Genomic DNA, 14,355 nt, shown 5'->3' with positions numbered 1-14,355 from the left:
AGATTATTTCTGGGGATTTTGAGGACATGAAATAGGCTAGTGTCTCATAGGGGACAAACATCATTAACCAAACGTGGAATTTTTCAGGAAACACACCTCCAAGAGTGAAATCTAATTTTCCTAATGAGCAACAGAAAAACATGTGCAAATTGGCATGTTCAGTGGCTCTTTACACTAAAGCCTGCATTGTTTCTAGTCTTAAAGAAACAAGACAACATTGGTGTCCAATTAAAAGTCAGTAAAGGGTTATGACTTGGTGTTGAAAAATGATTTAATCTTTCAGATGACACGCATACCACTGAAGACAACGGTGAGTTGTTAAAACAGCCATGCTGGAATTCATGATCTACTTCACAAGTCTAACTTTGTCTTTTAATTCTCTAAACTTGGGGTTGCCTTTAATCTTCTTGTTGAAGAGTGCAAGCAGCTCCTCTTCCGATTTGAAATTCCCCTCTCCGCTGAATGAGTAGTAAGCTGACAAAACCTGGAAGGAAAAATGAATTGTGCCATTAGTGAAAACAGTGACCATTACAATCATGACCATGTCATATCACTATTCTAGCCTTACAGGCATAATATAAAATGGTAAAACATGCTGCTCCAGTAGTATGTATGAACTATATTTGATCAAATGTACAAATAAAAGTGAGATGCCAGAAAAGCTGACCTATAACTATCTTGTGTGACGCACAATATTCATAGATGTCTGATTCAGATGAACATACCTTCTTCCTGAGTTTTTTCACCGCAAGTCCTTCTTCAGGAGATTGTTTTAAGACTGCCTTTATCGTTCCTTTCCAATTGAACTTGCCTGGAAGTCAAACAAGAGCATTAGCTGATCATGACTAATCAAATTGTATTGGACACATGCGCCAACTAAAACAGGTGTAGACTTCACAGTTACATGCTGTCTTACGAGCCCATTCCCAACAGTGCAGCGTTAAAAAGTAAGACAAATATTTGCTAAATAAAAAAGGAAATAGTAGCACAAAAACAATAAAGACGCTATATGCAAAGTGTACCAGTACAGAGTCAAGGGGTGTAGGGGTACGAGGGAGTTGAGGTACAGTATTTACAGTGCATTAGGAAAGTATTCAGACCCCTTCTCTTTTTCCACATTTTGTTACGTTATAGCCTTATTCTAAAATTGATTAAATTTTACCTTTTCCCCTCATCAATCTACTACAATACCCCATAATGACAAAGTAAAAACAGGCTTTTAGAAGTTTTTGCACAAAAAAAACGAAATCTAAGTATTCAGATCCTTTACTCAGTACTTTCTTAAAGCACTTTTGGCAGCGATTACAGCCACACATCGTCTTGGGTATGACGCTACAAGCTTGGCACACCAGTTTTGAGGAGTTTCTCCCATTCTTCTCTGCACATCCTATCAAGCTCTGTCAGGTTAGAGCGTCGCTGCACAAGCTATTTTCGGGTCTCTCCAGAGACGTTTGATCGACTTCAAGTCTGGGCTCTGGCTGGGCCCCTCAAGGACATTGAGACTTGTCCCGAAGCCACTCCTGTGTTGTCTTGGCTATGTGCTTAGGTTCATTGTCCTGTTGGAAGGTGAACCTTCACCCCAGTCTGAGGTCCTGAGCACTCTGGAGCAGGTTTTCATCAAGGATCTCTGTACTTTGCTACGTTCATCTTTCTCTCGATCCTAACTAGTCTCCCAGTTGCTGCTGTGGAAAAACATCCCCACAGCATGATTCTGCCACCACTATGCTTCACCGTAGGGAGGGTGCCAGTTTTCCTCCAGATGTGACGATTGGCATTCAAGCCAAAGAGTTTAATCTTGGTTTCATCTGACCAGAGAATCTTGTTTCTCATGGCCCGAGTACATTAGGTGCCTTTTGGCAAACTCCAAGCAGGCTGTCATGTGCCTTTTACTGAGGATTGGCTTCCGTTTGGCCACTCCACCATAAAGGCCTGATTGGTGGAGTGCTGCAAAGATGGTTGTCTTTCTGGAAGGTTCTCCCATCTCCACAGAGGAACTCCGGCGATCTGCCAGAGTGACCATCGTGTTCTTGGTCACCTCCCTTCTCCCCCGATTGCTGAATTTGGCCCGGCGGCCAGATCTAGGAAGAGTCTTGGTTGTTCCAAACTTCTTCCATTTAAGAATGATGGAGGCCACCGTGTTCTTCGGGACCTTCAATGCTGCCAACATTTTTTGGTACCCTTCCCCAGATCTGTGCCTCAACACAATCCTGTCTCGAAGCTCTACAGACAATTCCTTCAACCTCATGGCTTGGTTTTTGCTCTGACATGCACTGTCAACTGTGGGACTTTATATAGACAGGTGTGTGCCTTTCCAAATCATGTCCAAACGATTGAATTCACCATAGGTGGACTCCAATCAAGTTGTAGAAACATCTCAAGGATGATCAATGGAAACAGGATGCACCGGAGCTCAATTTCTTGTCTCATAGCGAAGGGTCTGAATATTTATGTCAATAAGGTATCCATTTCTTTTTTTTATGCATTTGATAAAATTTCTACACCTGTTCTCACTTTGCCATTGGGTATTGTGTGTAGATTGATGAGGAAAAAAATGCATTTAATCCATTTTAGAATAAGGCTATAATGTAACAAAATGTGAAAAAAAAGGGAAGGGGTCTGAATACTTTCCTGATGCACTGTACATGTGGTTAGGGGTAAAAGTGACTAGGATATATAATAAACAGAGTATCAGCAGCATATGTGAAGTGTGACAGTGTATGTGTGAGTGTGGCGTCAATATGAGTGTGTCTTGTGTGTGTAAGCGTATGTAGTGTGTGTGTTGGAGTGTCAATGAGTGTGTAGTAAGTGTCCTTAGTGAATGTGCATTTATCCAGTGCAATGGAGTCAATGTAAAACAACTAAGATAAAGAAATAAATAAGAGGGGGAGGGTCAATGTAAATTGTAGCCATTTGATGAACTGTTTAGCAGTCCTACTGCTTGGAAGCTGTTCAGGTGCCTTTTGGGTCACAGAGTTGGCGCTCCAGTACCGCTTGATGTGCGGTAGTAGAGAGAAGTCTATACCTTGGGTGGCTGGAGTCTGACTACATGCATGACAATTTAAAATTTAAGGTGCTTTTGTCTGATATCTAATAATCACTGTTTCCAACAATTATTGAAAGCACATTCATGTAGGCCTACTCTGCAGCAAAGGGATGTGTCAACACTGTCCCCTGGTGGCAACATTTTGAAAATGTAAAAAACTGAGGTAATGAACTAAGTCCAATGTGCGTCCCAATTCTCCACTCCTCTCAAAGTGTGCACCCTTCTCGGCATGGATTTAACAAAGTTGAAAACTCCCTCCTGCCAATGCTTTTCAATCCATGAAAGGGGCATGTGCAAGTGCACACTTCGGGAAAAAAATTTGATGAATTTGGATGGAGCCCAAGTCTTTTCTCACTATGAAAACTATGCAGGACAATGAGCACATTCCCAGAATAACTGGTACCTTTGGAACTTGCTTCTCCTGCAGCACCCTCTGCTTCCTCCTCAGCCGCCTCTGTGTTTTGGTCATCTGGAAGGTAGAATAAAAAGAAACTGAATCAAAGACTGATGTGCATTTTCCAACAGCAAGTGTGAAGAAGAGCAGAAACGCGGAGTGTCACACTCACTTGAGAAAAGAACCCCCTGAAAATGTGTTATATACCTTCGGAACTGTCCTTTTTACTGGTCTTCCGTTTCTTGGTGGTCACCTCTCCTCCAGCATCGTGGCCTTTTTGCTCCCCATCTTCCTCAGAACTCCTCTTCCTTTTCTTGTCCTTTCGTTTGCCTGCGCTTGCTTCCTCCTCCTCGGTGCTACCGTTCTCCAGGGCTTTCTTTTCTTTCTTCCCGCTCTTCTTTTGTCTTGCCTCTTTGCGCTCACGCTTGTTCAACTTCTTCTTCTCTGGTGGTGGCTCATCCGATGTGCCATTCTGATGGCTCCCATTAGTCTCGGTCTTGCTTTCAGCAACAGACTGCCTAGGTTCTTCTGTCTGATTCGGGGCTTCGGGAGCCAGCTAAAATCAAACGTTTATTCATATAACATTGTTTTGAATTATGAAAATTAAATAAATTGCTTTAGTTAACGTCACATGATTTGTAAAAATACACATTGATTCTGTTTTATATATCATATAAACTGAGTGTACAAAACATTAGGAGCACCTTCCTAATATTGAGTTACACCCCCCTTTGCACTCAGAACAGCCTCAATTTATCAGGGCATGGATTGTACAAGGTGTCGAAAGCGTTCCACAGGGACGCTTGCCCATGTTGACTCCAATGCTCCCCAAAGCTGTGTCAAGTTGGCTGGATGTCCTTTGGGTGGTGGACCATTCTTGATACATACAGGAAACTGTTGTGTGAAAAACCCACCAGTGTTGCAGTTCTCAACACATAAACCGGTGTGCTTGGCACCTACTACCATACTCCATTCAAAGGCACTTAAATCTTTTGTCTTGCTCATTCACCCTCAGAATGCACGATATATCGGTAAGCATATTGGAATCGGACAATATTAGCTAAAAATGCCAACATCGGCCTGATGTCTAGATTAACGTCGATGTGCAAAACCAATGTCAAAGCTGACTAACCTAGCCCACGTCTGCTGTGTGGATCTATTTTTTTAAAGTTTCAAAGGAAGATGACGAAATGTCCATATGCTATTATTTCCCGAGGAGGGGAGAAAGTGAAATCTGTCAATACCACAAACCTAATTACTCATTTGAAAGTGCATCACCCCCAGACAACTAAACAAGTTCAAGTCGAGCAGTCATTTGAAAGAGACAATTCAAAGACAAAATCAATTAACGCTAAGATAACGGGATTCATTACCCTTGACAATTAACCGTTATCTATCGTGGATTATGTTGGCTTTCGCCGACTGGTTGAGCACCTCGAGCCCCGGTACACACATCTAAGTAGGCGCTATTTTTCGGATGTTGCCCTACCAGAGTTAGACAGTATTGTTGAAACGCACATCCATGAGCTACTTGCTATGGGCGTCACTGCTATTAGCTTCACGACTGACATTTGGACCAGCGACGTCAGCCCCATGAGCCTGCTGAGTCTGACAGCACAGTGGGTCGACGAGAATTTCGTACTGAGGAAAGCCGTATTGCATGCTCAAGAATGTGTTGGTTCTCATACCGCTGCTGCCATTTGAGAACATGTTTGAACTAGAGGTCGACCGATTAATCGGAATGGCCGATTAATTAGGGCCGATTTCAAGTTTTCATAACAATTATTTAAAAAATAACAATATTTGTATACCTTTCTTTAACTAGGCAAGTTAGTTAAGAACACATTCTTATTTTCAATGACGGCCTAGGAAAGGTGGGTTAACTGCCTCGTTCAGGGGCAGAATTACATATTTTCACCTTGTCAGCTCGGGGGATCCAATCTTGCAACCTTACAGTTAACTAGTCCAACGCAATAACGACCTGCCTCTCTCTCGTTGCACTCGAATGCAGTAAGCCACGGTAAGTTGCTAGCTAGCATTAAACTTATCTTATAAAAACAAATCAATCATAATCACTAGTTAACTGCACATGGTTGATGATATTACTAGATATTATCTAAGTATCTGACTGAGCGGTGGTAGGCAGAAGCAGGCACGTAAAAATTCATTCAAACAGCACTTTCGTGCTCTTCGTTGTGCGTCAAGCATTGCGCTGTTTATGACTTCAAGCCTATCAACTCCCGAAATGAGGCCCGTGTAACCGAAGTGAAATGGCTAGCTAGTGAGCACTCGCTAATAGCGTTTCAAATGTCACTAGCTCTGAGCCTTCTAGTAGTTGTTCCCCTTGCTCTGCATGGGTAACGCTGCTTCGAGGGTGGCTGTTGTCGTTGTGTTGCTGGATCGAGCCCAGGGAGGAGCGAGGAGAGGGACGGAAGCTATACTGTTACACTGGCAACAGAACATCCAATAGTCAAAGGTTAATGAAATACAAATGGTATAGAGAGAAATAGTCCTATAATTCCTATAATAACTACAACCTAAAACTTCTTACCTGGGAATATTGAAGACTCATGTTAAAAGGAACCACCAGCTTTCATATGTTCTCATGTTCTGAGCAAGGAACTTAAACGTTAGATTTCTTACATGGCACATATTGCACTTTTACTTTCTTCTCCAACACTTTGTTTTTACATTATGAACATGTTTCATTATTTACTTGAGGCTAAATTGATTTTATTGATGCATTATATTAAGTTAAAATAAGTGTTCATTCAGTATTGTTGTAATAGTCATTATTACAAATACATTTTTTATTTTATTTAAATCGGCGTCGGCTTTTTTGGTCCTCCAATAATCGGTATCGGAGTTGAAAAATCATAATCGGTCGACCTCTAGTTTGAACCTTGGAAACATGAACACACTCCTAGCTCCACTGACTCGAGAAATAAGCTCATCAACTGCATCTGCAGCAGACGTGATACCCTCTGACATGGCATTAAAAATCCTGCTCAACAAAACTGCAGACACAGACCGTGTGGTTAAAACTTGCAAAAGTACTCTACTAGAGGCTGTGAACAAGCGATTCAGTGGCATTCTCTCTGAGCCTCTTTACTGTGTCGCCACCATGTTCGATGCAAGGTACAAGGACCGCTACTTCGATGCAGACAAGAAACAGGGTTTACGTGAAATGTTACAGACAGTTGGACAAGATGGAAAAGGACACAGTGACATTGCACACCGAGGAAGAGGACCCACAACAGAAGAGGCCACAGACAGACAGAGCTGAAACGTCACTGCTTGACATGTACGATGAAATCCTGGTTGAGAATGAAACGACTGAACAAATGAACAACGAAACAGCACAGCAAGTAAGTGAAAGAAATAGGTTTTGATTATGTTTTACTGGTAATAGGGACATACATAAATTTGGGCAGTGTGTGTGTTTCAACTATTTAACTGTTTTAGAATGCTTAAAAGGTTGCTAAAAAATGTAATATTGGGTATCGGTATTGTGGTTTTTGGCAAGGAAAATATCGGCATCGGCCAAAAAATGTAATGTCGGTGCTTCCCTAGATAAAAGTGTTTGCTAAATAACCCTAATTATGTTAACACCCTTCCTTTAAGAGATACTCACGCTGCTGGTTGCTGCTGAAAAGATGTCCCACACCTGGTCATGCAGCGTGGGATTGTGGATCTTCAGACTGTTCTTCATCCAGTTCTGATGGAGTGAGCACCACGTGACAGCATTATTACAACAGAGTGATTTAACATTTCAGCAAGCCAAGCATAAAATAGCAGTAAACGGACACTGCGGGCCAGCACAAAGTCACGCACCACTGACAATAAACAAACCATCATATCCTTAGCAACGATAGAACTAACCAACCTGGAACTTCGACTTCTTTCGTGGGACATTGTCATACGAACTGACTTGATTTAGAACATCTTTCAGCTTGGCACCGATTCCTGGTTTGTTCATGGCTTCTTGGATCCTCTATGGAAAAATAGCATCCATTAATCATCTACCCCACAAAGTGCTGAGAAACAAAAGAGGGAAATCAGATGAACGATCTATTTCTCACTTGAATCCATTGTTGCTGTTTGACATCCCCTTTGTTGGACTTAGCCTCATAGCCCTTGCCTCCATACTTCTGATCCTCGCTGATGCATTTGATGTGGTTCTTGTAGTCATTTCCCCTGTTGGGGGAAGACATAGAATAGCTATGTACCCATCATAATCATTTACCTGTTCAACGTGTGATGTTGGCTTGAACCAGTATATGTGTTTGAGACAAAGCACAGATTCAAACTCCCATTCACCAGCTCTGCAAGTGTTATGTCAAAACACATTTGCTGATCGCAAAATATGGAGTTTCACTAAGCAGCCATCTTCATTTACTCCAATTATGGCCGGTATCTATCCCAATACCTAATCAGTTTAGTCCTAGTTATACGGTGCCTAAAGAAAGTATTCATACCCCTTGACTTATTCCACAATTATTTTGTTGTGTTTTAGCCTGAATTCAAAATGGATTCAATTTATTTTTTCCCTCACCCAACGACACACCCCATAGTGACAATGTGAACCCGAGATAATACACGTTAGAATCACCTTTGGTAGCAATTACAGCTGTGAGTCTTTCTGGGTAAGTCTCAGAGCTTTGCACACATGGATTGTACAATACTTGCCCATTATTCTTTTTTTAAATTATCCTGTCATATTTCTTGATCATTGATAGAAAACCATTCAACTCTTCACATACATTTTCAAGCACATCTGGGTTTTAAAAAAATCACTCCAGTGTAGATTTGGCCTTCTGTTTTAGGTTATTGTCCTGCTGAATTAAATCTCCCAGTATCTGGTGTAGAGGTCGACCGATTAATCGAAGTGGCCGATTAATTAGGGCCAATTTCATGTTTTCATAACAATCGGTCATCTGCATTTTTGGACACCGATTATGGCCGATTACATTGAACTCCACGAGGAGACTGCATGGCAAGTTCGAGTGAGTGCAGCAAGGAGCCAAGGTAAGGTGCTAGCTAGCATTAAACTTATCTTATAAAAAACAATCAATCTTAACACAATCACTAGTTAACTACACATGGTTGATGATATTACTAGTTTGTTTATCTAGTTTCTCCTGCGTTGCATATAATCAATGCGGTGCCGGAAATTGTGTCACTTCGCTTGCGTTCAGTGTAAGCAGAGTCAGGGTATATGCAGCAGTTTGGGTCGCCTGGCTCGCTGCAAAGTGTGTGAAGACCATTTCTTCCTAACAAAGACCGTAATTAATTTGCCAGAATTTTACATAATTATAACATAACATTGAAGGTTGTGCAATGTAACAGCAATATTTAGACTTGGGGTTGTCACCTGTTCAATAAAATACGGAGCGGTTCCGTATTTCACTGAAAGAATAAACTTAATTTTTGAAATGATAGTTTCCGGATTCGACCATATTAAATGACCTAAGTCTCGTATTTCTGTGTGATTATATATTATAATTAAGTCTATGATTTGATATTTGATAGAGCAGTCTGACTGAGCGGTGGTAGACAGCAGCAGGCTCGTAAGCATTCATTCAAACCAAACTTTCCTCCGTTCACCAGCAGCTTTTCGCAATGCTTGAACCACAGCGCTGTTTATGACTTCAAGCCTATCAACTCCCGGGATAAGGCTGGAAATACTATAGTGCATATAAGAACATCCAATAGTCAAAGGTATACGAAATACAAATGGTATAGAGAGAAATAGTCCTATAATTCCTATAATAACTACAACCTAAAACTTCTTACCTTGGAATGTTGAAGTCTCATGTTAAACGGAACCAGCAGCTTTCATTTGTTTTCATGTTCTGAGCAAGGAACTTAAACGTTAGCTTTTTACATGGCACTTATTGCACTTTTACTTTCTTCTCCAACTGTGTTTTTGCATTATTTAAACCAAATTTTACAAGTTTAATTATTTATTTGAGACTAAAAAGATTTTATGTATTATATTAAGTTAAAATAAAAGTGTTCGTTGTTCATTCCAAATCAAATCAAATTTTATTTGTCACATACACATGGTTAGCAGATGTTAATGCGAGTGTAGCGAAATGCTTGTGCTTCAAGTTCCGACAATGCAGTAATAACCAACAAGTAATCTAACTAACAATTCCAAAACTACTGTCTTGTACACAGTGTAAGGGGATAAAGAATATGTACATAAGGATATATGAATGAGTGATGGTACAGAGCAGCATAGGCAAGATACAGTAGATGGTATCGAGTACAGTATATTAATATGAGATGAGTATGTAAACAAAGTGGCATAGTTAAAGTGGCTAGTGATACATGTATTACATAAGAATACAGTCGATGATATAGAGTACAGTATATACGTATGCATATGAGATGAATAATGTAGGGTAAGTAACATTATATAAGGTAGCATTGTTTAAAGTGGCTAGTGATATATTTACATAATTTCCCATCAATTCCCATTATTAAAGTGGCTGGAGTTGAGTCAGTGTCAGTGTGTTGGCAGCAGCCACTCAATGTTAGTGGTGGCTGTTTAACAGTCTGATGGCCTTGAGATAGAAGCTGTTTTTCAGTCTCTCGGTCCCAGCTTTGATGCACCTGTACTGACCTCGCCTTCTGGATGATAGCGGGGTGAACAGGCAGTGGCTCGGGTGGTTGATGTCCTTGATGATCTTTATGGCCTTCCTGTGACATCGGGTGGTGTAGGTGTCCTGGAGGGCAGGTAGTTTGCCCCGGTGATGCGTTGTGCAGACCTCACTATCCTCTGGAGAGCCTTACGGTTGAGGGCGGAGCAGTTGCCGTACCAGGCGGTGATACAGCCCGCCAGGATGCTCTCGATTGTGCATCTGTAGAAGTTTGTGAGTGCTTTTGGTGACAAGCCGAATTTCTTCAGCCTCCTGAGGTTGAAGAGGCGCTGCTGCGCCTTCTTCACAATGCTGTCTGTGTGAGTGGACCAATTCAGTTTGTCTGTGATGTGTATGCCGAGGAACTTAAAACTTGCTACCCTCTCCACTACTGTTCCATCGATGTGGATAGGGGGGTGTTCCCTCTGCTGTTTCCTGAAGTCCACAATCATCTCCTTAGTTTTGTTGACGTTGAGTGTGAGGTTATTTTCCTGACACCACACTCCGAGGGCCCTCACCTCCTCCCTGTAGGCCGTCTCGTCGTTGTTGGTAATCAAGCCTACCACTGTTGTGTCGTCCACAAACTTGATGATTGAGTTGGAGGCGTGCGTGGCCACGCAGTCGTGGGTGAACAGGGAGTACAGGAGAGGGCTCAGAACGCACCCTTGTGGGGCCCCAGTGTTGAGGATCAGCGGGGAGGAGATGTTGTTGCCTACCCTCACCACCTGGGGGCGGCCCGTCAGGAAGTCCAGTACCCAGTTGCACAGGGCGGGGTCGAGACCCAGGGTCTTGGAGGGTACTATGGTGTTGAATGCCGAGCTGTAGTCAATGAACAGCATTCTCACATAGGTATTCCTCTTGTCCAGATGGGTTAGGGCAGTGTGCAGTGTGGTTGAGATTGCATCGTCTGTGGACCTATTTGGGCGGTAAGCAAATTGGAGTGGGTCTAGGGTGTCAGGTAGGGTGGAGGTGATATGGTCCTTGGCTAGTCTCTCAAAGCACTTCATGGTGACGGAAATGAGTGCTACGGGGCGGTAGTCGTTTAGCTCAGTTACCTTAGCTTTCTTGGGAACAGGAACAATGGTGGCCCTCTTGAAGCATGTGGGAACAGCAGACTGGTATAGGGATTGATTGAATATGTCCGTAAACACACCGGCCAGCTGGTCTGCGCATGCTCTGAGGGCGCGGCTGGGGATGCCGTCTGGGCCTGCAGCCTTGCGAGGGTTAACACGTTTAAATGTCTTACTCACCTCGGCTGCAGTGAAGGAGAGACCGCATGTTTTCGTTGCAGGCCGTGTCAGTGGCACTGTATTGTCCTCAAAGCGGGCAAAAAAGTTATTTAGTCTGCCTGGGAGCAGGACAGTATTCAGTATTGTTGTAATTGTCATTATTTCAAATATATATATATATATATTTTTTATGTCCGATTAATCAGTACTCCCTTTTTGGTCCTCCAATAAATCGGTATCGGTATTGAAAAATCATAAAAATCGGTCGACCTCTAACATATACACATATATACATATTTTTTTTAACACATATTTAACCCTTTTTTGGGGGGGTAGCACAACACTACCTTCATACTTCCATTAGTTTTTTTTAAACCAGTACCGGTTACCTTCAGACTAGTCCCGTGACACACCATCGTGTTTGTGACAGTCTCCCATTTCCTTAGAGTGGACATAATAGTGCCCTGACCAATACCAGACTGAGAGCACACATTACACCAGTTTTAAGGTCTCTTCACTGGCTGCCTGTGAGTTTTAATTAATTGTAAGATTCTTCTATTGGTTTTTTTAATCAATCCACTACTGTGCAACCCAATACATGTCAGATATGCTTTTAAGTTATGCACCCAGTAGGTCCCTCTGGCACTGGCCTTTTAACTATCCCAAAGCCTAGGACCAAAACGCATGACAAGGCACCCTTTAGTTACTATGCCCGCAGCCTCTCGAATAACCTGCAAGAGAACCTAAGGGGGGACAAAACTGGAAATATTTAAAAGAGATCTTAAAACTAATCTTTTTTAGCTTTGCTTTTCCATATGTCACGTTTTTTAAAATTATTTTAAGTTTGTTGTGGAGGTAATATTAGAGCTTTTTTCCCTGTGAGGCACATTGCTTTGCATTCCATAACTGAAATGTGCTGTATAAATACAGCTTGATTTGATACCTGGTGTATATTGCCAGTGATCGTTACTCATTGTGTATTTATTATTACATGTTATTAACTTTCTATTATTTCGTATACTTTCTTTCTCTGCATAGTTTGGAAGGTCCCGTAAGTAGGCATTTCACTGTTAGTCTACATCTGTGTTTTACGAAGTATTTGATGAATGCAATAACGTATTTTAACGCTTACACAGCTAGTGAATGAGAGCTTCAATCTGAGCCTTTTGGGCGTTGGAGGTGTCTAAACGCACAGACAGATACTGGTTCAATGTTCGCTATGCAAAGCAAGCAACCAAACTGCGATGTACCTAACACAGCAAGAAGGGGAAAAAAACATTCACAAGCACTTACCAAAAGTCTTTTCCGCAGTCAATGCATGACAAAATTTCACATCCACGGCACATGTTCACATGTTTTTCGACTTGGGCTTTCTTTAGTGATTCACCACACGCATTGCACGTGAAGAAGACCATGTTGGACTAACGTTAGCTGATACTACCGTTCTTTTAAGTCTCAATGAATACTACCAACTAACACAAGTCAATGAACTCAATGAAAACAAATTCCTTTTGGACAACGTTGCCTTGCTTGCTATATACTATGCCAAATTACGTTTTAATCGATACAGAGTGAGACACATGGCAGGGGCCAACAAATCCTGAACTAACTTACCGGGCGGTAGCTAGCGTACGTTAGCCGGCTAGCCAGCTTACACTAGTCATGAAAGGAACAAGCTTGTTACTTACTAAGTTACAACGGCATTTCAAACTAACATTGCGTCATATGAATTATATGAAGCTACTACATAGGTCATTAGCTGTAGTAGCAATACAAAGACGTTGGGGGAAAAAACCCATGTAGGTTCGTCAGTGCAAAAGTTTAAAAACACGCGACTTCTTTCAAGCCAGGAAGTGTTACATTATTTACCTTCCGGAAAGGCGGCAGATGGTTTTGAGGAGTTCCAGTTCATGGCATGAATCTTAAATATTTTCTTATGGCCCTGGGCCCAGATTCACAAAACCTTCTTAATTAATCCTCTTGTTGTGTTCGTTTCATGTTAATTCATTATGTGTTCCCGGTCCAAAATGACCGCCCCATTATAGCTGATTATAAATCCATAATGATACATATATTATTACCTAATGTTGTGTTAGATCTTTTTAATCAACTTAAGTTCTTGTGAACATTACACGTTTTGAACTTCTATTTGCTATTTATGGCCTGTAGACCTCATTGACCTGAGCATTTTTTATTATTTATTTTGACTATAAAAATACATATTGTGCTATTTATCATAGACTACTTTGTGTCAAAGTTTAATAAGGACATTTGTTTTGAAACCATTTCAAATGTTTAAATAGTGGCACAAAATAACATCTGTTGTGTTCACGGTCAAAACTGACCGGTATGATTTTATTAGTAAAGAAAGGACATAGGCCCAAAACTACACATGAAAACTTTACCATATTACAAAATGAATGTCTGAACACATTAAAGAACAACAGTAACAATAGCAGTATTACTAACAATAACAAAAACATTCAAATGTTCACAATCTGTCAATCAATGGTGGTTACATTTTGTGTGTTCTCGTGCACATGTTGGACAATCCCTGGTGGTTGTTGCATGTGCCTTGCAAATACAGTATATGCACTGGATTTATGGTACATAATGCTCGTTTTGACATCTCTTTTGCACCTCTTCCTTTTGTCTCTTCTGTCTCTGGTGGCCGTATATCTTGCTTCTGGCCCTTGTATATCTCTCACCAATCCAGCCGAGGATGGTGTTTGAGGAAGATGTTGACGCCTTTGAATGAGGGGTGCCACCATGGCTTTCCCCAACTCTTCAAGGAATAGTCTCCTCTTGAAGAATTTCCCCTGATTCCAGCCTGGATTCACCTTCATCCACACCACAAACGTGTTGTAGGCCGACACATCTAGGATGTTTAAGAACACCACCATGGGCCAACGTGCCGTCATCCTCTTACAAGAGTATGTGTCAGTAACCTGTAGAAGTGGAACAATCAGTAAATAAAATAATGACTACATGCAATTGATACTTCATGTCTTGCATGGTAACGTGAAAAATTGCATCAAGCAA

The 14,355-nt window shown here is 41.5% G+C and overlaps 1 protein-coding gene across 1 annotated transcript; it reads right to left on the bottom strand.

Annotated features, from left to right (window-relative positions):
- Positions 1-252: 252 nt before the first annotated feature.
- Positions 253-13,182, bottom strand: lyar (Ly1 antibody reactive homolog (mouse)). Its single transcript, XM_021568629.2, has 8 exons — positions 12,607-13,182; positions 7,520-7,634; positions 7,324-7,431; positions 7,072-7,155; positions 3,645-3,993; positions 3,447-3,512; positions 726-811; positions 253-484 (listed from the first exon to the last, which is right to left on the bottom strand). The coding sequence occupies exons 1-8, from the start codon at positions 12,726-12,728 to the stop codon at positions 347-349; spliced, it is 1,068 nt and encodes a 355-aa protein (XP_021424304.1). The 5' UTR covers positions 12,729-13,182; the 3' UTR covers positions 253-346.
- Positions 13,183-14,355: the final 1,173 nt, after the last annotated feature.

Source organism: Oncorhynchus mykiss, chromosome 17 (genome assembly GCF_013265735.2).
Source record: "Oncorhynchus mykiss isolate Arlee chromosome 17, USDA_OmykA_1.1, whole genome shotgun sequence".
In the NCBI taxonomy this organism is placed as follows: Eukaryota; Metazoa; Chordata; class Actinopteri; order Salmoniformes; family Salmonidae; genus Oncorhynchus; species Oncorhynchus mykiss.
This window is presented reverse-complemented; position numbering and strand designations above follow the sequence as displayed.